Raw genomic sequence first — 22352 nt, forward strand, 5'->3', positions numbered from 1 at the left:
TTAAAGAAATTATTAATATATTTCTTACTGTAAAACAGCAGCAAACCATAGACATAAGCACCAAGGCTAGACCTGAGCCAGGCCCAGATACAAAACCAGGCAATACCACACTCTATAAGCAGAGTCCATACATTGCAGTGTGAACCAGAAAACCATAAGAGTACAAGGATGTTCCTTTCACTTTTTATAAGAGATATTTTCCAAAGAAAATTAAATGCTGTTAAGCCAGTAAGAAAAATCTGATCAGCCAGGTTTCCCCCCCTCCCCTCATTTTTTCTGTGCATCACCATTTGCCAGTCACTCAGAAGAGAAGGTTTAAAATCACTGTGGGGCTGGTGCACTGAGATGACCCAGAGGGATGGTACGGGGAGGGAGGTGGGAGGGGGTTTCAGGATGGGGAGCAACACGTGTATACCTGTGGTAGATTCATGTTGAAGTATGGCAAAAGCAATACAATATTGTACAGTAATTAACCTCCAATTAAAATAAATTTATATTAAGAAAAAATAAAATAAAATCACTGTGGTTTTTCCCTTATCTACATTCTTTCTATGGTTACTCTTGGCTATATTACTTAAAAATTATTATACTTCATTCCCTTTTTCAAAATCATGCATTGTCACACAGTTGTCACATTCACCTATTCCTCTTAGACAAAATAATAAATGACATGTATTTAGCTATTACAATGTGCAAAGCATTGTCCCAAATATTTCACGTTTCAATCCTTCAAACATCTGAAGAATAGGAGAGTATTATTTGCTTCATTTTACAAGAAAAAGTGATTCCTAAAAACAGTCAAGTAATGTGTCCAAGGTCTTAGGCTAATAGCTGGTAGAGCTGGGACAGAAATCCAGACAAGGAATTTTAACCAATGCTCTGGCAGTCATTCAAGACTCTCCAAAATATATCTATGTCCAGCCATATCTCCTCATAATTATTAAAATGACCTCTCTCTTCAAACACTCAGTGGTCTCCTCAGTGGCCTCTAGAAGTCACTGTATCCTGAGCCCTGAAATCTCCTCTAGTCTTCACCAGTTAGTAACATGTTACCTATCCTTCAGGACTAAGATATGCCCTCTGAAAGCTCCTGATTCTTTGATTGTCTTTTATTTAGTTAACTCTGAAAAGAAGTTATCATCAGCAGAGCACAGTGAACAGAACTGTGTGTAAAACACACCTAGATTTAAATCCTACTTCTGTCACTTATCTGTCACATAACTCTGGATAGCTAACACAAATGTATTCACTCAGTTTGCATATCTGCAAAAAGAAAATGGTTTAATATTTGCCTTGAAAAGTTTGTTGAAGTAAAGGAGATATTGTAAAGAAAACGCTCATAATGATTGGATGACACACAGTAAACATATAACAACTATTATTCTCATTATTATTTATATTCACTTATTTTAGCATCTAGTCATATATGTCTTTGAAATATAACAATGCAAATATTAACAGTTTATCCCAATTCCCATGCCAAATGAAATGTGACTTCAGAGAGAAAAAAATCATATCTTTCATTCTGTGTTTGTTGTAGTTCCTATGTTCCAATGTTGAGAACTGATAATCACAGAAAACATGTTAATTGTGTGGATGATTTAAATACTGAATAAGGATACAGAGGTGAGAGTCTAAAAAAGTAGGAAGAACTCCATTTAGAACTTTCACTCAGCTATAAAAAAATAATAAAATTACCTGTTTAAGGATTCCTACTTTACCATTTTAAAGCTAGACTTAAAATAAAGTGCTCTGAACACTGCAGCAGCCAGTTGGAGAATGAGGAGGGAAAGGATTGCTAGAAGATAAGACAGAGAATTATCTTCTCACTGATTAAGTGCAGATGGCAAAACATATAAATATTGCCTAACTCTCTATAAGTGAATGGATTCTGAGATGAAAAAATATTACCATTAGGAATGTTGACTTCACTGGACTTTTCTATGGGAGGATGGCCCATTTTGGTAAATCAGGCAAGAGATCAGCCTCAGCAGGTTTATTGGTGCCTGTTGAGGTGGAGGTGGAGCCCAGTGGGCACTGCCAGAGGTAGTTTAAAAGGGGAAGTGAACCTTTAGTGTCCTTGGTGAATAAATGTTCATACTGAGTAAGATGGAAAGAGCACAGCCTTTATTGTTAGGCAGGGGACCAATGTGAGACAGTTGCTAAGGCAATCACTTCTGTCATAAATGGTAATAATCTCCAGAAAGTTAAATAAAGAATACCTAGTTTAGGCTGGTGAGTATCTTGACCCCTAAATCCCCAGCATTCTACTTGTAAAATACAACTGCTTTTAAATATGGACTCATTTTTTAAATGTTTTATTGCTACCTATTTTTAAAAAAAGTAGGCTCAGAAAAACTCAGAAAAAAATTTTACTAACATTCACAGGAAATTTTTCTTTGTATAGTGTAAATATACTCTTTTCTCAAAAGAAATACTCTGAAAAACACGTTTTGCTTATAATCATATTCTAGGTTGTGTAACTTTGCTTTTTATGTAGGAATTGTGACATCATGAGAAAAACTGAATAACTTTTCTTAAAATTTTACTTGGGGCAATGGTTAATTTAAAATTGTTGTTCTCAGACATCTCCAGAGAGAAGCTTTTTTCATCTTATAGAAGAATAAAAAGTGGCCAAAAGAAAAATGTGACACTCTTTTGATAATCCATTTTTAAACTGGCTGAGGCGTTGAGACAAATTTTGATAGAATCATGACATGGCTTGAAAAAAAAAGAAATGAGCTTTTTAAATTCCCCATCCCAACCATAACTCCCAGCTCTGCCACTCAGCCACTATACTGTATTTGAATTGGTGGTCAATGTGTAGGGGTTAAAGTATAAGGACCCCAAAGTCAAAGGTCTGTGCTCCAGACTTGGTTCTGTGAGTTTCTAGCTATGTGCATTTGAGCAAGTTACTTAGCCTCCCTACAGCTCAGATAACATTAGTATCCACCCCACAAGTTTTTGGTTGAAAGGATTAAATAAGTTAATTTTTGAACTGTTACTGGAATAGCGACTGGCACAGAGTAAGTGCCAGATAACTGTTAGATAAAATAAAAATAGAACAAAGGAAAAAGGGAGAAGTTGAACAGCAAGGAAAGTGAGTGAAAAGAAGCTGATTGTAGGCATTGGCACACACAGGAGGAAATTTTCTAAATGCATGTCCACTGAGGAAGTGAGATAAAGGAAATAAAAAGCAGCATGGGAACCACAAGAACTTGTTATCTCCTTGCCCCAGTTTCAATACCCTCCCTCTGCATACCCTATCCAGAACTAATAAAAGTATGTTTTGAAATCAACTGCTTAACCTGTAAATTAGTCTCATTGAAGAATCATCTCCTCCTTAAGAAAAAAATATTGTACAGGTTTTTTTTTCTTTTTTCAGAGACATGGAAACTAGCACACATTTACCCTTCACAGTACATAATCTAAAAGGTAAAGAATCTCATAGATTATTTGGAATAGCTTGAAGCCAATATACTATGAATTAGTTTCTAAACATTTAACCATATGCACCAAAGTGATGGGGGCTTCCCGGGTAAAGAAGACAGCGGTAAAGAGACACCTTCAATGCAGGAGCCACAGGAGACGTGGGTTCAATCGCTGGGTCCGGAAGATCCCTTGGAGGAGGGCATGGCAACCCACTCCAGTATTCTTGCCTGGAGAATCCATGGATAGAGGACCCTGGCAGACTACAATCCATAGAGCTGCAAAGAGTCAGACACGACTGAAGCGACTTAGCACAGCAAGCACCAAAAATTAAACAATAGGCCCTAGAAAGACACACAGAGGTTTTCCTTTCTGCTTCTGAGTATTTATCAGCCTCAGGCATAGACTTAGTCATTCGTGATTTGGGCTGTGCTAAAGTAAATAAAGGAAAAGTAGACTGTTAGCTGGCCTCTATGAAGATTTGCCGGGAGGACAAACTGAAAACAACCACAATTTGAGAGAAGTTGGATATTTAACAAAATTCCTTGATAAACAACTCTATGTAAAATCTTTTTAAAATCAGAGCTTAGTGAGAAAAAAAAACAAGCCCTGATTTCAACTGGACAACTTTTTTTGGATATATATATATATATATATATATATATATATATATATATATATAATATCTGTTTTAGGTTCACAGCAAAATTGAGAGGAAGATGCAAAGATTTCCCATTTATCTCCAGCCTCCACACATGCATAGCCTTCCCCATTATCAACATCCTTCACCACAGTGGTATATTGGATACAACTGATGAATTTACACTGATACATCGTAATCACTCAAAGTCCATAGTGTAGGGTTAACACCTAGCTTTGTACATTCAATTGGTCTGGACAAATATAAAATGATATGTATTCATCACTATGGCAAAAATCCTTTGTATTCTGCCTATTTATTCCTCTCTTCCAAACTCTGGCAACCACTGATCTGTCTCCATAGTTTTGACTTTTCCAGAACATCATATGTTTTCAGATTGGGTTCTTTTCTTTAGTAATGTTATTTGAAGGATCTTCCATGTCTTTTCATAGCTTGATAACTCATTTTTTTATGTGCTGAATAAAACTCCATTGTCATGTAATATTCTAGTATACCACGGTGTACTTTTCCATTCACATTCACCTACTGAAGGACATCTTGGTTACTTCCAGGTTTTACTAATTATGAATACAGAAGCTTTAACATTCATGTACAGGGTTTTGTGTGGACAAAAGTTTTCACTGCCTTTGAGTAAATACCAAGGAGCAGGACTGATGGATCATATACCAAGAGTATGTTTCATTTGCCGGAAACAGCCAAGACACTCCAACATAACTGTGTATTTCCACGAGCAATGAATGAGGGTTCCTGTTACTCATATTCTCAATAGCATTTGCTGCGGTCAGTGTTCTGGATTTTGGCTACTCTGATAGGTGTCTGAGTGTGTGCTTGTGCTCAGTTGCATCCAACTCTTTGAGACCCCATGGACTGTAGGCTGCCAGGTTCTAGTCTGCAGACATACCCTGCACACACAGGTGACATAGTTACTTCAAAGTAAGGAAATGTTCTCAAGACATTAATACCCAGTTCTATGCTCGAAAAGGAAGCAGAGAATATAGATTATGCCTCCTGTCAAGTCATTATCTAACTAGAGAGACAATTTTTCCTTAAGTGAAATATCTTGAAAACATTTGCACTCATGTGAAACACAGATATAGGCCATTTTATATGTGCTCATCACAGGAATATTTTTATTTCAGTTCAGTTCAGTTAAGTTGCTCATTTGCGACGCCATGAACTGGAGCATGTCAGGATTCCCTGTCCATCACCAACTCCCGGAGCTTCTCAAACTCATGTCCTTCGAGGCAGTGATGCCATCCAAGCATTCATCATATGTCGTCCCCTTCTCCTCCTCCCTTTGGTCTTGCCCAGCATCAAGGTCTTTTCCAATAAGTCAGGTGGCCAAAGTATTGGAGCTTTATCTTCAGTATCAGTCCTTCCAATGAATTAGTTCAGTTCAGTCGCTCAGTCGTGTCCGGTTCTTTGCCACCCCATGAATCGCAGCACGCCAGGCCTCCCTGTCCATCACCATCTCCGGGAGTTCACTCAGACTCACGTCCATCGAGTCCGTGATGCCATCCAGCCATCTCATCCTCTGTCGTCCCCTTCTCCTCCTGCCCCCAATCCCTCCCAGCATCAGAGTCTTTTCCAATGAGTCAACTCTTCACATGAGGTGACCAAAGTAGTGGAGTTTCAGCCTCGGCATCATTCCTTCCAAAGCAATCCCAGGGTTGATCTCCTTCAGAATGGACTGGTTGGATCTCCTTGCAGTCCAAGGGACTCTCAAGAGTCTTCTCCAACACCACAGTTCAAAAGCATCAATTCTTCGGCGCTCAGCCTTCTTCACAGTCCAACTCTCATATCCATACATGACCACAAGAAAAACCATAGCCTTGACTAGACGGACCTTAGTCAGCAAAGTAATGTCTCTGCTTTTGAATATACTATCTAGGTTGCTCATAACTTTTCTTCCAAGGAGTAAGCGTATTTTAATTTCATGGCTGCAGTCACCATCTGCACTGATTTTGGAACCCAAAAAAATTAAGTCTGACACTGTTTCCACTGTTTCCCCATCTATTTCCCATGAAGTGATGGGACCGGATGCCATGATCTTCGTTTTCTGAATATTCAGGACTAATTTCCTTTAGGATGGACTGGTTTGATCTTCTTGTGTCCAGGGGACTGTCAAGAGTCTTCTCTAATACCACAGTTCAAAAGCATCAATTCTTCAGTGCTCAGCTTTCTCTATGGTCCAAACCTCACATCCATACATGATTACTGGAAAAACCATAGCTTTGACTAGATGGACCTTTGTTAGCAAAGTAATGTCTCTACTTTCAATATGCTGTCTAGGTTTCTCATAGTGTTTCTCCAAGGAGCAACTGTCTTTAATTTCATGGCTGTAGTCACCATCTGAAGTGACTTTGGAGCCCAAGAAAACAAAGTCTGTCAGTGTTTCCATTGTTTCCCCATGTATCTGCCATGAAGCGATCAGACTTCCATGGGCTTCATTTTCTGAATGTTGAGTTTTAAGGTACCTTTTTCACTCTCCTCTTTCACTTTCATAAAGAGGCTCTTTAGTTCTTCTTGGCTTTCTGCCATAAGGGTGGCTTCATGTGCGTATCTGAGATTTTTTTATATTTCTCCCAGCAATCTTGATTCCAGCTCGTGCTTCATCCAGCTTGGCATTTTACATGATGCACTCTGCACCCTGTTAAATAAGCAGGGTGATAATATACAGCCTTGATGTACTTCTTTCCCAATTTGGAACCAGTCCATTGTTCCATATCCAGTTCTAACTGTTGCTTCTTGACTTGTATACAGATTTCCAAGGAGGCAGGTCAGGTGGTCTGGCAATCCCATCTCTTTAAGAATTTTCCACAGTCTGTTGTGACCCACACAAAGGCTTTAATGGAGTCAATGAAGCAGAAGTAGATGTTTTTCTGGAATTCTCTTGCTTTTCTGTGATCCAAAGGACATTAACAATTTGATCTCTGGTTCCTCTGCCTTTTCTAAATCCAGTTTGAACATCTGGAAGTTTTAGGTTCATGTACTGTTGAAGACTAGATCGGAGAATTTTGAGCATTACTTTACTAGCATGTGAGATGAGTAGAAGTGTACAGTAGTTTGAACACTCTTTGGCATTGCCTTTCTTTGGGATTGGAATGAAAGCTGACCTTTTCCAGTCCTGCGGCCACTTGTGAGTTTTCCAAATTTGCTGGCATATTGAGTGCAGCAATTTAACAGCATTATTTTCTAGGATTTGAAATAGCTCGGCTGGAATTCCATCACCTCCTCTAGCTTTGTTCATAGTGATGCTTCCTATGATCCACTTGACCTCATAATCCAGGTGGTCTGGCACTAGGTCAGTTATCACACCATCATGGTTATCTGGGTCATTAAGATCTTTTTTGTATAGTTCTTCTGTGTATTCTTCCCACCTCTTAATCTCTTGTGCTTCTGTTAGGTTCATACGGTTTCTGTCTTTTATTGTGCCCATCTTTGCATGAAATGTTCCCTTGGTGTTTCTATTTTTTTTTTTTTTTTGTATTTCTAAATGTTTTGTTCCCTTGGTATTTCAAATTTCTAGTCTTCCCCATTCTGTTGTTTTCCTCTATTTCTTTGCATCTATCACTTAGGAAGGCTCTCTTGTCTCTCCTTGCTATTCTTTGGAACTCTGCATTCAGATGGATATATCTTTACTTTTCTCCTTGCCTTTTGCTTCTCTTTTTTTCTCAGCTCCTTAGACAACCATTTTGCCTTTTTGCATTTCTTTTTCTTGGGGATGGTTATGATCACAGCCTCCTGTACAGTGTTACAGTGTTCTTCAGGCACTCTTTCTATCAGATCTAATTCCTTTAATCTATTTGTCACTTCTATTGTATAATCATAAGAGATTTGATTTAGTCAATAAAAAAAGACTCATATGTCTTTATGGTAAATAGAGAAAATATTTATATAACTTACACTGAATAGTATACTTTATTTTAATATTAATAATTTTTTTTGCATTTTACGTATTTGCTTTGTTTTACATGCTATGAGAAAGGGAATATTTCCTGCCATACCAGTAAACAAGGATTACAGTCATGAGTGATTCCAGCCCTTCAAATGTGAATTCCTGAGTCCTAAGGGTACCCAGGAAGAGTACCTGAGCTCTCTGGCCCACTGGGCCACAATCACTCCCTACAGTGAGCATGGAGGAATTCAGGAAGTGAAAAATGCAGGATGCTGGGCCCAGATGGCTGAGATGCATATTAAAGGAATGATTTCAGTAAGCCCAGACTCTTGTATTTTCCCATACACAGAAAAGTGCTACATTGCTTAACTTGAGATATCTGGTTTTCTGTAATTTACCAAACACTTTTGATGTTCAGACTGCCTGCCCTTTGTTGCAAACTTCTATATGACTTGACTCTTCCCCCCACTTCCTCAGAGCAGTTCTTTCAGGGCTGCTCAAGATGCTGCCTCCCAGGCTTAACTCCGCAAAATTTCCAAATAAAACATAACTCTCAACTTTCAGTTTGTGACTATATTTTAAGTTGACATCTGTCGTTCTGTATTTGATGTCTATAGTTACTGTATGCAAAATTGTGAAGGAGATAGATAACGCACACAGATATCTCTAGCTATTGTTACCAACGACCTCACACCATTTACTCTCTTAAATTTTTTTGTCACCAAACATTATTTACCACCAAAGACTAATTCTATTTTTGAAGCTGATAAATACTTACTATTGTGTCCCTTTTCCTTGTCCTGACTGGGTCCCAACTCCTTCAAAGTTTATCTTCTCTCCGCCTCAAGTTCTTATAGCCCTTCATAACAACTGTCTATGTTATTTGGTCAATTTATTTGATAAAAGGCCATATGCAGTCCAGTAGGAAAAACATCAATATATCTTAAAGGTTCTTAATACCATTAAAGAGTGATGTGTATATTTCAGATAACATCAATGGTTATAGATTCAGTGATTTCAGTGAGTGGATCCCTTAGGACACTCCCTCAATCAGTTAGTATATGCAGTGGACTCTTGACTGCATTTGATTTACTTTGTCTGCAGTTTTTTACTACTTAGATGAACAGAAATCTTACCTCTACAGCCACATCTCCAGATTTTCCTTGGTGAGGAATTTCATATGCCTCCATTTGTCGCTTTGTGAGTCGCACTAGCTTTTCAGCTAGTTCCCTCCAGCCTTTCCCAAGCTTGACAGCTGAAGTCAGAATAGCAGCCTCCTGGACAAGATGCACTACTAATCCTTGGCAATCAATCTTCAGCAGAGCCTGCAGCAACAACTACATGTCATAACTTTAAGCAACTAATTTGAACTTTTATCTAGAAATTAAATTTGTTATTACATATTCTAGAAACTTGTATCCTTTTTTTTCACCACACATATATTTGAGTTTTCTAAAATTCAAAGAGTTGATTTACTTTTAAGCGAATCCAACAAGCAAAGTACAGAGGATACAAACTAGACCAGAATTAAGGGGAGTTTCAGGGCTAACTTGGTAGCTAATTATAGGGCCTTAAGTAAACCACTTAACTAAAATGTCTCTTAATATCCTTAATTACCAAAGGAGGAAGTTGAATTAGCCACTTCCAAAGATACTCTGAAGTTTTAGCAGTTAATAATTTATTAACCCATGATTATTCACTATACAAACAGTAATTACTTTCCTTCCAGAGGACTGGCTATAGGATTCCTAGAGTGAGCACACAGCTGTTGGTAAACATTATTTAATTTTTTAATCAAAATATGATTTAAAACTCCCCAGAATTATATGTATTGCATAAAAATGAGAAACCTTCAACAAAGCTATTGCTATTAATAACTTAAAAAATTAACTCTCTCCCTTTACCATCAATGTGCTGCTGCTGCTAAGTTGCTTCAGTCGTGTCCGACTCTGTGTGACCCCATAGACGGCAGCCCACTACGCTCCCCCGTCCCTGGGATTTTCCAGGCAAGAGTACTGGAGTGGGTTGCCATTGCCTTCTCCATACCATCAATGTAGTTAATGCTAAATTTAAATCACAAGGTATCAAATATAAAACACTTAGGTTTCAACAATGCAAAAAAGAAAAAATTCAGACTTTTTTTATTCGTTAAGCATTGAGCTTTGTCAGTCACCATGCATGTTTCAAACAAGTCTACGAGTTTCTCTTTTGTCTTGAATATATTTTTAAAGTACAAGAGATTTATCTATATTTCTTTTCTGTTCAAATAAAAATGTTCAGTAGTCCTTCATCATTTAATGGCACTTAAAAGCTTTATCTATCATTATGAAACAATAAGTAAAAATGAATGACTCAGTGAAGCAACTATTACAGTCCAAGGAATGTTCATTCTTATGGATGCATTAGGAGAACTACTCATGGTCTCTATACATGGACTATATTTATCCGTAAATTTATGGAGACGAGTTGTGACCTCAGGGAGAAGCAGTGCTGAGACAGCAGGCCCTGAGGGTGCTTTTAGTAAACTGTGGAGTGGGTTCAGTTTATCCCAGTTCCTTGTTTTAAGGAAAATAAATTTGCACTTAAAGTTATAAAACCTAAGTTTAAAATCCAGCTCCACAAAGAACAGGAATTTAGATAAATCACAAAATATCTCTATTTAATGACTTAAAGTGGATATTATAGTAATACTACCCCGTCTAACCCCTTAAAATCATTATGAAAGTTGAATCAGATGCTGAAGTGCTTAGAGTGTCAAACTGCAAAATATATAAAGACAGTCTTAATGTCTAGATATGATTGAGGAGATTGTAACCCACAATCTTTATAAGTTCATTTCCAGCTACTCCAAGCTGGAATCCCAAGTATACAATCCAAGAAAAAGGTACTCCTAATTCCATTGACTGTATAGTCCATGGGGTTGTGAGAGTCGGAAGCAACTGAATGACTTTCACTTTCACTTTTCACTATACAAATAAAGTTTCAAGAGGTAGCCTCTATACCACATGCTTCATCATCTTCTGGTTAGATAACTAGGCCTTAGCTCTTTCCTTTCAGAAATTTTGAAGCCTCCACTGAGGCACAACATGAACCCGTAGGAAATACTCACTTAAACGAGCTCTCCACCAGCACTATCTAGTTAGTCACCAAAGTGACTTAACTATCATACACTAACATAGAGTAAGTATAACCCAGCTTAAACTTTAAGACCATTTGGTCAATATAACCTTTTCTGCCACAAACAGAAACAAGAAAGCAATTTTCAGTTCAAACTTTCATGGGTCCATGCTGAACACAAGCTATGAGAGGTCATGAGCTATTGTAAAATGCATGTGCAGCTTCAACCAGGTAGATTAGCCAATGACTGTAAATATCCTGGATTAAGTGAAAATGCATCACACCATCATAAAACCACCTATTTAATTGGATATTGGGTTTTAAAAATTCACCCTTCTCAGTATCACTGTAGAATCATAAAAACAATTGAAGAGTTATCTGTGTGTGTGTGTGTTAGTCACTCAGTCATACTTGACTTTTTGCAACCCCATGAACTATAGCCGGCCAGACTCCTCTGTCCATGGAATTCTCCAGGCAAGAATACTGGAGTGGGTTGCCATTCCCTTGTCCAGGGGATCTTCCTGACCCTGGGACTGAACCCAGAGCTCCCACACTGTAGGCAGATTCTTTACCATTTGAGCTACCTGGGAAGCCCATAAGCCCACATGTATATATATATATACTATATCATGTTAGCTATTGTTAACATCACAGAATAAACCCCTTGCCAAAAATTTTTTCTCCCATTTTGCATTTCGATTAAAACTTGACTCCTCTACATGAATCTGCCTCACTTTACATGAACCACTCATCTCTTATAGGGCACCTGTTTTGCAATTATAATGATATTTACTACACACCAATACACATACAAATATCTTTATATACCTATGTACATTGTTAAAAACTTTGTTTCAGGGAAATACAGTGGTTTTATGTGTGGCTTTGGAACCAAAAAGATTTCAAATCCCATCTCTGACACTAACCAACTGGCAGATCTTGGGCAAGTTGCCCAACCTCCCAAGACTCTGTTTCCTCTATTTGAAGATAGAGATACTAACTAGACTTATCCTGTATTGCGATTAAAATGGCCAAATGAAAGAGTATGTATACAGTGCTGGGCACAGTGCCAAATATATAGAGATCCTTAGGAAAGTGGTATATATCATTATTATTATTTATACAGTCACATTTTAGCCATTTTTAGAAATATGCTCTTGATTTTTTTTTAATAAACTACTGAATATCCAAATGTAAGACAAAACAGTTCTTCGTGTTTTTTATAATTCTCTGCTGAGCCTTACACTGGGGTGAATGCTATGTTGAAAAAAAACATGATTCTTAGAGTCCTATTAAAACATAAAGAAGAGAATTAGCAATATCACTTTTGGATTGTGATGCACCACATACATAAGACAAATGTTAAATTGCTAAAGTTAAGGACATTGGTAGCACATCTAAAAAACACTAAAAAGTGAATCTACAGCAATGCCCAAGTTAAGTAGTTTTGTTTCAGTTTTGTCTTATTTACTTTCATGTAATTGGAACTCCTCTGATATTTTAAGAGCTATCTAAATATTTGAGAGAGGAAAAAAAGGGATCTCTTAATTGTTGTGTTTGAGCACAAACAGAATCTTTAATCTTCCATTAAAGGATGATCCTTGGGGGCCTAGTTTCTGGGAAAATCACAATTGAATGTCAAATCTAAGACACTAGTTATATGATCTTGTATGCAAAGCTCTGAAGTGACTTCAGTTTACTTGAGACTACTGAGAGTTTTTCAAACTACTCTCATATGTTTACTTATAAATATTGCCAAGTTAATAAAGTTCTCTACGGTAAGTAAATTCCTGTGATCAAGCAATACTCACCACAGTAAGTTCATAAAGAAACTTCCTGGTATTTCTATCTGCATGGCAATCTTCCTTTAACTTCTTTACAACATAAGCAACTTTTTCTGATTCTTTGTCTGCTTGTAGCTGATCAAAGTCTTCTAGTGCCAGATGTGAATAGCCTAGGACATAAGCTAAAACTTTCCAATCATACACTTTTTCTGACACCAAAGTCAAGACAACTGAGTAGATGTAAGTCAGTTTTTTAAGAGGCAGGGTAATTTGTTCAAGAAGATTCTGGGTTGTGAAGACAGTATCTGACATAGACATTACTTGTTCCTTTGCAATCACCCTGATGTTTTTGCAATGTAAAAGTCCAATCTTGCCTCTCAGGACTCCCACATACCATTCTTTCACTTTGGACTGTCCAATGGCTTTTACTTTACCTTCTCCAAGAAGAGCTACTGTGTCCCCTTTGAAATATTCAAGTAAGTATTCAATCTTATTTTGTCTTATCACTGTCTTCTGGGTTATTCCATAGCTGGTAAAGTTCAATTTTTTGTCTTGAAATGTAGGATATTTAACATGCACTGTTGGTAATAAAGGCAAAGATTTGCTTTCCTTCTTCTTCTGCAAATCACTTGGAAGATTTGACAGACTTTTTAGGTTCGGAGCTGGATCAGGTGAAGTTATAAAGAACCGTGTCACTGGCCTACCACTGCACGGCTCCAACTGAACACAGAAAACAAACAAGTGCATTTCTCTGGAGTCAACTAAAGAGAAGAAAAATTGTTGATGAACTACTTGACCTGATTGCAAGTGCTTTTGCTTAACTTCTTTTCTTTTTCTTTCTGCTTTTACTTCAAAATCAGGATCACATGATAAGACAGATATACTTAAATCTTGTGGCTTTTCAAGTAGGAAGGAATGCTTCCCCCAGAGCTGAAACACAACTGGAGATGTGTTGGGTTTCCCACCTTTTTTAATATCAGAGATAGTAAGCTTTCCTGGCATATAACTATGTCCACAAACTGTGAAAACAGCAGTGAAACTGGGGTGGATATATTTGGGTCCATAAATTCCAACTGAAATGGTTTTGTGGATATAATCCCAAATGGTGGCAGCTGGTGATTGAGTACCTTTAGTTTGTGCGGCAACCACTAGATACATCACTTGACTCAAGTCTACTAGCTTGACCTGGATGGTGTCTTTATAAATGTAGCAGTTGTTTAATACTTTGAAAGGGCCTTCTTTATCCAGACTGTGTAAACACACTATTTCTGCCATGACTTGGCTGAAAGGATCCTTTTTCACTTCAGCCCCAATTTTCATCTCCAGCAAAATGGCTTCCATTGTGTTGAGGTTACCTAACATGATTTCCAACAGTGGGCTTATGGTGCATGAAAGATCGTGGTTAAGCTTTTGTGGAGGATCTAGAAAAGCCCTTAGAGATACCTCTTGGAATTCTCCCACAGCTACATGGCCTTGGGGCACATGAACAGTGATATCTGATTCAGGTAACTGTACTGACCCTCCTTGGTGGTTTAATTTGCAAACGACTATAGTCTCTGCAACTTGTGTTTGGGCCCATCCAGGACTCTGATTAATTGTACTCAAATCTAGGCAGGAACGGGCAAGGTGGCGCTGACTTAACCAAGCCATTTTATAAGCCTCTCGATCATTTCGAAGCCATTCTAAGTCTTGTTCTAAGATCTGGTCAAAGTTATGTATATTCTGATGGGCATGTGCTGTGTCATCCAAAATGTCCAAAAGTTCTGAAACACTTTTAGATCTTCCAGACTTTCTTGAGGAAGACTGCCTAAGCAACTGATGCACATCAAGTTCATCACCAGAGGAATCAAAAGAGTTTCCAGTTTCTATTTCTCTAAAAAAAAGAAGAGGATCTTCCTTCAAGATAGAAATATTACCTCTCTTCTGGTTATTTCTTAGCTGAGTTATATCATCCAAAAATGGGTTAGATGCAGACAGTCCATTCCAGAATGGATTTGTAGCACTGGAAGCATTATTGCCATGAAGTGTGAAATCCTCTGGCCAATCAAGAGGCAAACCTGGATCTGGACATTCTTGTTATTTAAACCAAAATAAAGCAAAACAAAGATGAAATGGCATTCTGAGATACAACCAAGATTAAGTTTTACTATAGCTTAAAAATTGAAGAATTTTTATTTGTCTTTGATCTCCAGTCTAAGTACTACAAAATCAATGTTAATTTCGGTCAAATTTTCATGTTGAGAGGAAAGAGAAATTGTTCGACCAGGTTATTTTGACTCTATGTAACATTATTTTATCTTAATACACTATGATTTATAAACAAAAATATTTAGAAATTTCAATAATAATCATTTAACACATATTTGTGAAAATGACCCAGACTACATACATTTATACCTTGTTTAATATGTCATTTTCATAAATGAGTACCTCTGAATAAACAGAATAATTTAGTCTGTTATCCAGATTTTTCCAAATATACAGTGGTTGGTCTCATTACATCTAGATTATTTATTTAACATTTTCTTTCCTGATAATATTCAATATGTGAAAAATATCAAATATATCTATAAACAGCTAAAATTTTTTAAAAAACCAACAAACTAGACAAGCATGGATTCCTTAGAATATTTTCTGAAAATTTCATATTGAAAAATTTTAACAGGTTGAATTTTTTTTTCATGAAAAGTGAACATTTCATGAAAATAAGCACAGAAAAAAATAGACCACCATTACATTTACTACTTGAAGGAATTCTTTGAGCTTTTTAAAGTTTAAAATGGCAAAGAACAGTCTTATTACCACCACAAAAGGGAAATATGCTGTTACTTTGGAAAGTGGATATTTTAAGAATCAGCAACACATTCAAATACTTGTATATCAACAATAATGAATTTCTATATATCTCAAAAATACTGAATATTTATGTTTAGAGCAAATTATATTTGATCACTTTTTCAATAAATATTGATAATGATTCTGTGGACTTTGTAAAACTGTGGCTGCTTTAGAGAAAATGAAAGCTAAAATAGAAAAAATGAGTTCAAGTAAGCTTTCAGACATTTTTGTTATATATAGAACTATATATTGATTGAAATTAGTTTTAAGTGTCATATATTAAAAATGTTAAGATACATTTTGAAAAACAATTGCTGCATTTCTTTTATTTTCACAATTTTCTTCAAATCCAGGACCTTCAAACTCTCTTAAAACCTACATTTCCTCTGAGAATCTATTCAATTCTTTTATACTGGATTTGTTGGCCCACTGCAACCTACAGATGTCTCTTTAACCTCAAAATTCACTGTATTTACTGCATATACTGCTCATTTAATAAAGAACTTTGTCTCCTTATAATACTTATCATTACCTGTTTTATTTTGACTATTTTATTGTTCACATCTTTTAAATGATAGTGTAAGTATTTCAGTGATAAAGTTGTGATTTGACAATTCTCTTAATTGTTTGTAACAGTTTTCAGAAGTAGTCCCCCAATAATTAGTCATGATGGATTAAAAAAAATTCAATAATTATAAATTCCTATACCTGTAATATCACAATTTCTTGAGGATTTTCGGGCTTCCATGTCAAACAGATTTCCTTCAGACATACTTCGTGAAATTCCTCCTGACCAAAAATGGGCTTTTTCATTGGTTAGCATTATTCCACCTACAAAGTAAACAATATATAGGCATATATATGTTATATATATATGTATGTATATTTCTTATAAGATAATATAAGCAGGTTGGCATAGAAATCAAACTCAAAGAAATCCACAGATTTAAATAGAAAACTACATATAAAAATACTCTTCATAGATCCTCTACTTCTGGTAGGATGCTTGACAGATATCCTGATACAGCTATTAATACTCCATTGAAAAACACTCAGATCCTGGATTAATAGCAACAAACAAATCTAGAAATGCACTAGGGATACTATACTATAAAAAATGTAATAATGAAAAACTCAAGAATAACAAAAAGAATAGTAAGTTGAAACTCCACTAAATAGGCATTTCTTGTTTGATGACTAAAAAACTAAAAAAATCATTAAACCAGATATCCTCTCCAAATCCTCCTATAAATTCACTACAGTTCCAGAAAAAATCACATATTACAAACATGTTTGTAATTTAGGCTGTTTTGAAAATTATGAAGAAAAGCAAAGGACTATTCAAGACAATCCAGAAGGACATAATAGAAGATGTGATACTAGATATCATAATTTATTGGAAATAAGTGCTAAGTAAGACAATGTGGATTGGAATAGAAATATACTAAGGACTTACAATATCCCCAGAAGTAGTATCACCCTCAAACAAGAACTTAATATTTATATATGATAGAGATAGGCAGAGCAGTGTGTAAATAGATAATTCAATTAACAGTGATGGTACAATTGACGGTTCATGCTGAAAAAAATTACATTGATCATATGCAAAAATTTATTCTAAGAGATTTAAAGACTGAAAAGCAAAATTTTAAAAGTAGAGACTAAGGATTTATCTTGATGCTGTTTAGAAACAATTTTTAAGCAAAGCACAAACACAAAGCAAACCATAAAAAAAAGAATGATATACTATATATCAAAGTATATTGTTCACAAAAAGTAAAAACACAAGCCAAAAACCTGGAGAAGATATTTTCATTATATATGGCTGAAGATAAAAAAGGATTTGATTCCAACATATATTGAAGACTTCTACAAAACAATCATCAAAATAAGACATTACTAAAAAATTTGAAACAATATCTGAATAAGCATTTATCACAAAAAGCAAAAATAATCAATCCCTAAATATATTAAGATTGAAGGCAAGAGGAGAATGTTGTTCAGTTGCTAAGTTATGTCTGACTCTTTGCAACCCCATGGAGTTTAGCACATCTGGCTTCCTTGTCCATCATCATCTCCCGTAGCTTGCTCAGACTTATGTTCGTTGAGTCAGTGTTGCCATCCAACCATCTCATCCTCTGTCGTCCCCTTCTCCTCATGCCTTCAATCTTTTCCAGCATCAAGGTCTTTTCTAACGAGTCAGTTCTTCACATCAGGTAGCCAAATTATTGGAGCTTCAGCATCAGTCCTTCCAAAGAATATTCTGAATTCATTTCCTTCAGGATTGACTGGTTTGATCTCCTTGCTACCCAAGGGACTCTCAGGAGTCTTCTCCAACACCACAGTTCAAAAGCATCAGTTCTTTGGCACTCAGCTTTCTTTATGGTCCAACTCTCACATCCATACATGACTACTGGAAAAACCATAGCTTTGACTAGATGGGCCATTGCTGGCAAAGTAATGTCTCTGCTTTTTAACATGCTGTCTATGTTGGTCACAGCTTTTCTTCCAAGGAGCAAGCATCTTTTAATTTCATGGCTGCAGGTACCACCTGCAGTGATTTCGGAACCCAATAAAATAAAGTCTGTCAGTGTTTCCACTGTTTCCCATCTAAGTGATGGGACAAGATGCCATGATGTTAGTTTTTTAAATACTGAATTTTAAGCCAGCTTTTTTATTGTGTCCTTTCACCATCATCAAGAGGCTCTTTAGTTCCTCTTCACTTTCTGACATACGGATGGTGTCATTTGCATACATGAGGTTATTGATATTTTCCCCAGCAATCTTGATTCCAGCTTGCAATTCATCCAGTCCAGCATTTTGCATGATGTACTCTGCATATAAGTTAAATGAGCAGAGTGACAGTATACAGCCTTGACATACTTCTTTCCCATTTTGGAACCAGTCTGTGGTTCCATGTCCAGTTCTAACTGTCATTACTTTTTTATTATTTATTTTTTATTGAAGGATAATTTCTCTACAGAATTTTGCTGTTTTCTGTGAAACCTCAACATGAATCAGCCATAGGTATACATATATTCTCTTTCTTTTGAACCTCCCTCCCATCTCCCTCTCCATCCCACCACTTTTCTCGACACAGAGTCCCTGTTTGAGTTTCCTGAGCCATATAGCAAATTCCAGTTGGCTATCTATTTTACATATGGTAATGTAAGTTTCCAAGTTACTCTTTCTATACATCTTATCCTCTCCTCCTCACTTCCCATGTCCATAAGTCTATTCTCTATTTCTGTTTCTCCACTGTTGCCCTGTAAATAAATTCTTCAGTACCATTTTTCTAGATTCCATATATATGCATTAGAATATGGTATTTCTCTTTCTGACTTACTTCACTCTGTATAACAGATTCTAGGTTCATCCACCTCATTAAAACTGATTCAAATGCATTCCTTTTTGTGGCTGAGTAATATTCCATTGTCTATATGACCACAACTTCTTTAGCCATTCATCTGTCGATGGACATCTAGGTTGCTTCCATATTCTAGCTATTGTAAATAATGCTGCAATGAACAATAGGATACATGTGTCTTTTTCAATTTTTCTTTCCTCAGGGTATATGCCTAGGAGTGGGATTGCTGGGTCATATGGTCGTTTTGTTGATAGTTTTTTTAAGGAATCTCTATATCATCCTCCATAGTGGCTGTATCAATTTACATTTCCACCAACAGTGCAAGCGTGTTCCCATTTCTCCATACCTTCTCCAGATTTACTGTTTGTAGGCTTTTTGATCATGGCCATTCTGACTGGAGTGAGGTGATATCTCACTGTAATTTTGATTTGCATTTCTCTAAGATCAGCCCTGGGATTTCTTTGGAAGGAATGATGCTAAAGCTGAAACTCTAGTACTTTGTCCACCTCATGTGAAGAGTTGACTCATTGGAAAAGACTTTGATACTGGGAGGGATTGGGGGCAGGAGAAGAAGGGGATAACAGAGGATGAGATGGCTGGATGGCATCACTGACTCGATGGATGCGAGTCTGGGTGAACTCTGGGAGTTGGTGATGGACAGGGAGGCCTGGCATGCTGCAATTCATGGGGTCGCAAAGAGTTGGACACGACTGAGTGACTGAACTGAACTGAACTGAACAATGAGCGACGTTGAGCATCTTTTCATGTGTTTGTTAGCCATTTGGATGTCTTCTTTGGAGAAATGCCTCTTTGGGTCTTTTTCCCACTTTTTGATTGGGTTGTTTGTTTTTCTGGTATGAGTTGTATGAGCTGCTTGTATATTTTGGATATTAATTTGTCAGTTGTTTCATTTGCTATTATTTTCTCCCATTCTCAGGGTGTCTTTTCTCCTTGCTTAGAGTTTATTTGCTGTCCAAAAGGTTTTAAGTTTAATCAGGTCCCACTTGTTTACTTTTGTTTTTATTTCCATTATTCTAGGAAGTGGGTCATAGAGGATCTTGCTTTGATTATGTCATCAACTGTTCTGCCTATGTTTTCCTCTAAGAGTTTTATAGTTTTTGGCCTTACATTTAGGTCTTTAATCCATTTTGAGTTTATCTTTGTGTATGGTGTTAGGAAGTGTTCTAATTTCATTCTTTTACATGTAGCTGTTCAGTTTTCCCAGCACCATTTATTGAACAGACTGTCTTTGCTGCATTATATATTCTTGCCTCCTTTGTCAAAAATAAGGTATTCATAGGTGCATGGGTTTATTTCTGGGCTTTCTATCTTATCCATTGGTGTTTATTTCTGTTTTTGGCCAGTGCCATACTGTCTTGATGACTGTAGCTTTGTAGCATAATCTGAAGTCAGGAAGGTTGATTCCTCCAGCTCCATTCTTTCACAAGACTGCTTTGGCGATTCTGGGTCTTTTGCATTTCCATATGAATTGTGAAATTTTTTGTTCTAATTCTAGTTCTGTGAAAAATGCCAATGGTAACTTGATAAGTATCACATTGAATCTGTAGATTGTGTTTGGAAGTATAGTCATTTTCACAATATTGATTCTTTCTACCCAGGGACATGGAATATCTCTCCATCTGTTTATGTCATCTTTGATTTCTTTTAATAGTGACTTACACTTTTCTGTATCCAGTTCTTTTGTCTCCTTAGGTAGGTTTATTCCTAGATATTTAATTCTTTTTGTTGCAATGGTGAATGGGATTGATTCCTTGATTTCTCTTTCTGATTATTCATTGTTAGTATATAGAATTGCAAGTGATTTCTGTGTATTGATTTTGTATCCTGCAACTTTGCTAAATTCACTGATTAGCTCTAGTAATTTTCTGATACTATCTTTAGGGTTTTCTATGTAGAGTATCATGTCATTTGCAAACAGTGAGAGCTTTATTTCTTCTTTTCTGATATGGATTCCTTTTATTTATTTGTCATCACTGTTTGCTGTAGCTAGGAATTCCAGAACTATGTTGAATAATAGTGGCAAAAGTGGACACCCTTGTCTTATTCCTGATCTTAAGGGGAATGCTTTCAGTTTTTCACCATTAAGAATAATGTTCACTGTAGGCTTATCATATATGGTCTTTACTATGTTGAGGTAGGTTCCTTCTATGCCCATTTTTTGAAGAGTTTTAATCATAAATGGGTGCTGAATTTTGTCAAAGGGTTTTTTGTGCATCTATAGAAATTATCATGTGGTTTTTATCTTCTAACTTGTTGGAAGATGGTGTATCACATTGATTGATTTGCATATATTGAAGAATCCTTGCATTCCTGGAATAAATTCAACTTGATCATGGTGTACAAGCTTTTTGATGTGTTGCTGAATTCTGTTTGCTAAAATTTTGTTGAGGATTTTTGCATCTATGTTCATCAATGATATTGGCCTGTACTTTTGTTTTTGTGTGTTGTTATTGTCTGGTTTTGGTATCAAGGTGATGGCTTGGAAGTGTTCCTTCCTCTGCAATTTTTTGAAAGAGTTTTAGAAGGATAGGTATTCAGTTCAGTTCAGTAGCTCAGTTGTGTCCAACTCTTTGCGACCCCATGAATTGCAGCACACCAGGCCTCCCTGTCCATCACCATCTCCTGGAGTTCACTCAGACTCACATCCATCGAGTCCGTGATGCCATCCAGCCATTTCATCCTCGGTCGTCCCCTTCACCTCCTGCCCCTAATCCCTCCCAGCATCAGAGTCTTTTCCAATGAGTCAACTCTTCCCATGAGGTGGCCAAAGTACTGGAGCTTCAGCTTTAGCATCATTCCTTCCAAAGAAATCCCAGGGCTGATCTCCTTCAGAATGGACTGGTTGGATTTCCATGCAGTCCAAGGGACTCTCAAGAGTCTTCTCCAACACCACAGCTCAAAAGCATCAATTCTTCGGCACTCAGCCTTCTTCACAGTCCAACTCTCACATCCATACATGACCACTGGAAAAACCATAGCCTTGACTAGATGGACCTTAGTCAGCAAAGTAATGTCTCTGCTTTTGAATATACTATCTAGGTTGGTCATAACTTTCCTTCCAAGAAGTAAGCGTCTTTTAATTTCATGGCTGCAGTCACCATCTGCACTGATTTTGGAGCCCCAAAAAATAAAGTCTGACACTGTTTCTACTTTTTCCCCATCTATTTCCCATGAAGTGATGGGACCGGATACCATGATCTTCATTTTCTGAATGTTGAGCTTTAAGCCAACTTTTCA

General features: G+C 36.7%; 1 protein-coding gene across 8 annotated transcripts in view; it reads right to left on the reverse strand.

The window, feature by feature from the left end:
- MACC1 (MET transcriptional regulator MACC1) overlaps positions 1-22352 on the reverse strand; it is an 87483-nt gene that overhangs the window by 12761 nt on the left and 52370 nt on the right. For 5 of the 8 annotated variants that reach the window (XM_042248439.2, XM_042248436.2, XM_042248435.2 and 2 more), the window contains 3 exons: positions 16436-16558; positions 12917-14961; positions 9125-9325 (listed from right to left, as the gene is read on the reverse strand). In XM_042248439.2, coding sequence (XP_042104373.1) covers positions 9125-9325; positions 12917-14961; positions 16436-16550 — 2361 coding nt within the window. In that variant the 5' untranslated portion in view covers positions 16551-16558. The remainder of the gene's footprint in view (positions 1-9124; positions 9326-12916; positions 14962-16435; positions 16559-22352) is intronic. The other 3 variants (XM_060414960.1, XM_060414959.1, XM_060414958.1) reach the window with 1 other exon arrangement.

Source organism: Ovis aries, chromosome 4 (assembly GCF_016772045.2).
Source record: "Ovis aries strain OAR_USU_Benz2616 breed Rambouillet chromosome 4, ARS-UI_Ramb_v3.0, whole genome shotgun sequence".
NCBI classification, from domain to species: domain Eukaryota; kingdom Metazoa; phylum Chordata; class Mammalia; order Artiodactyla; family Bovidae; genus Ovis; species Ovis aries.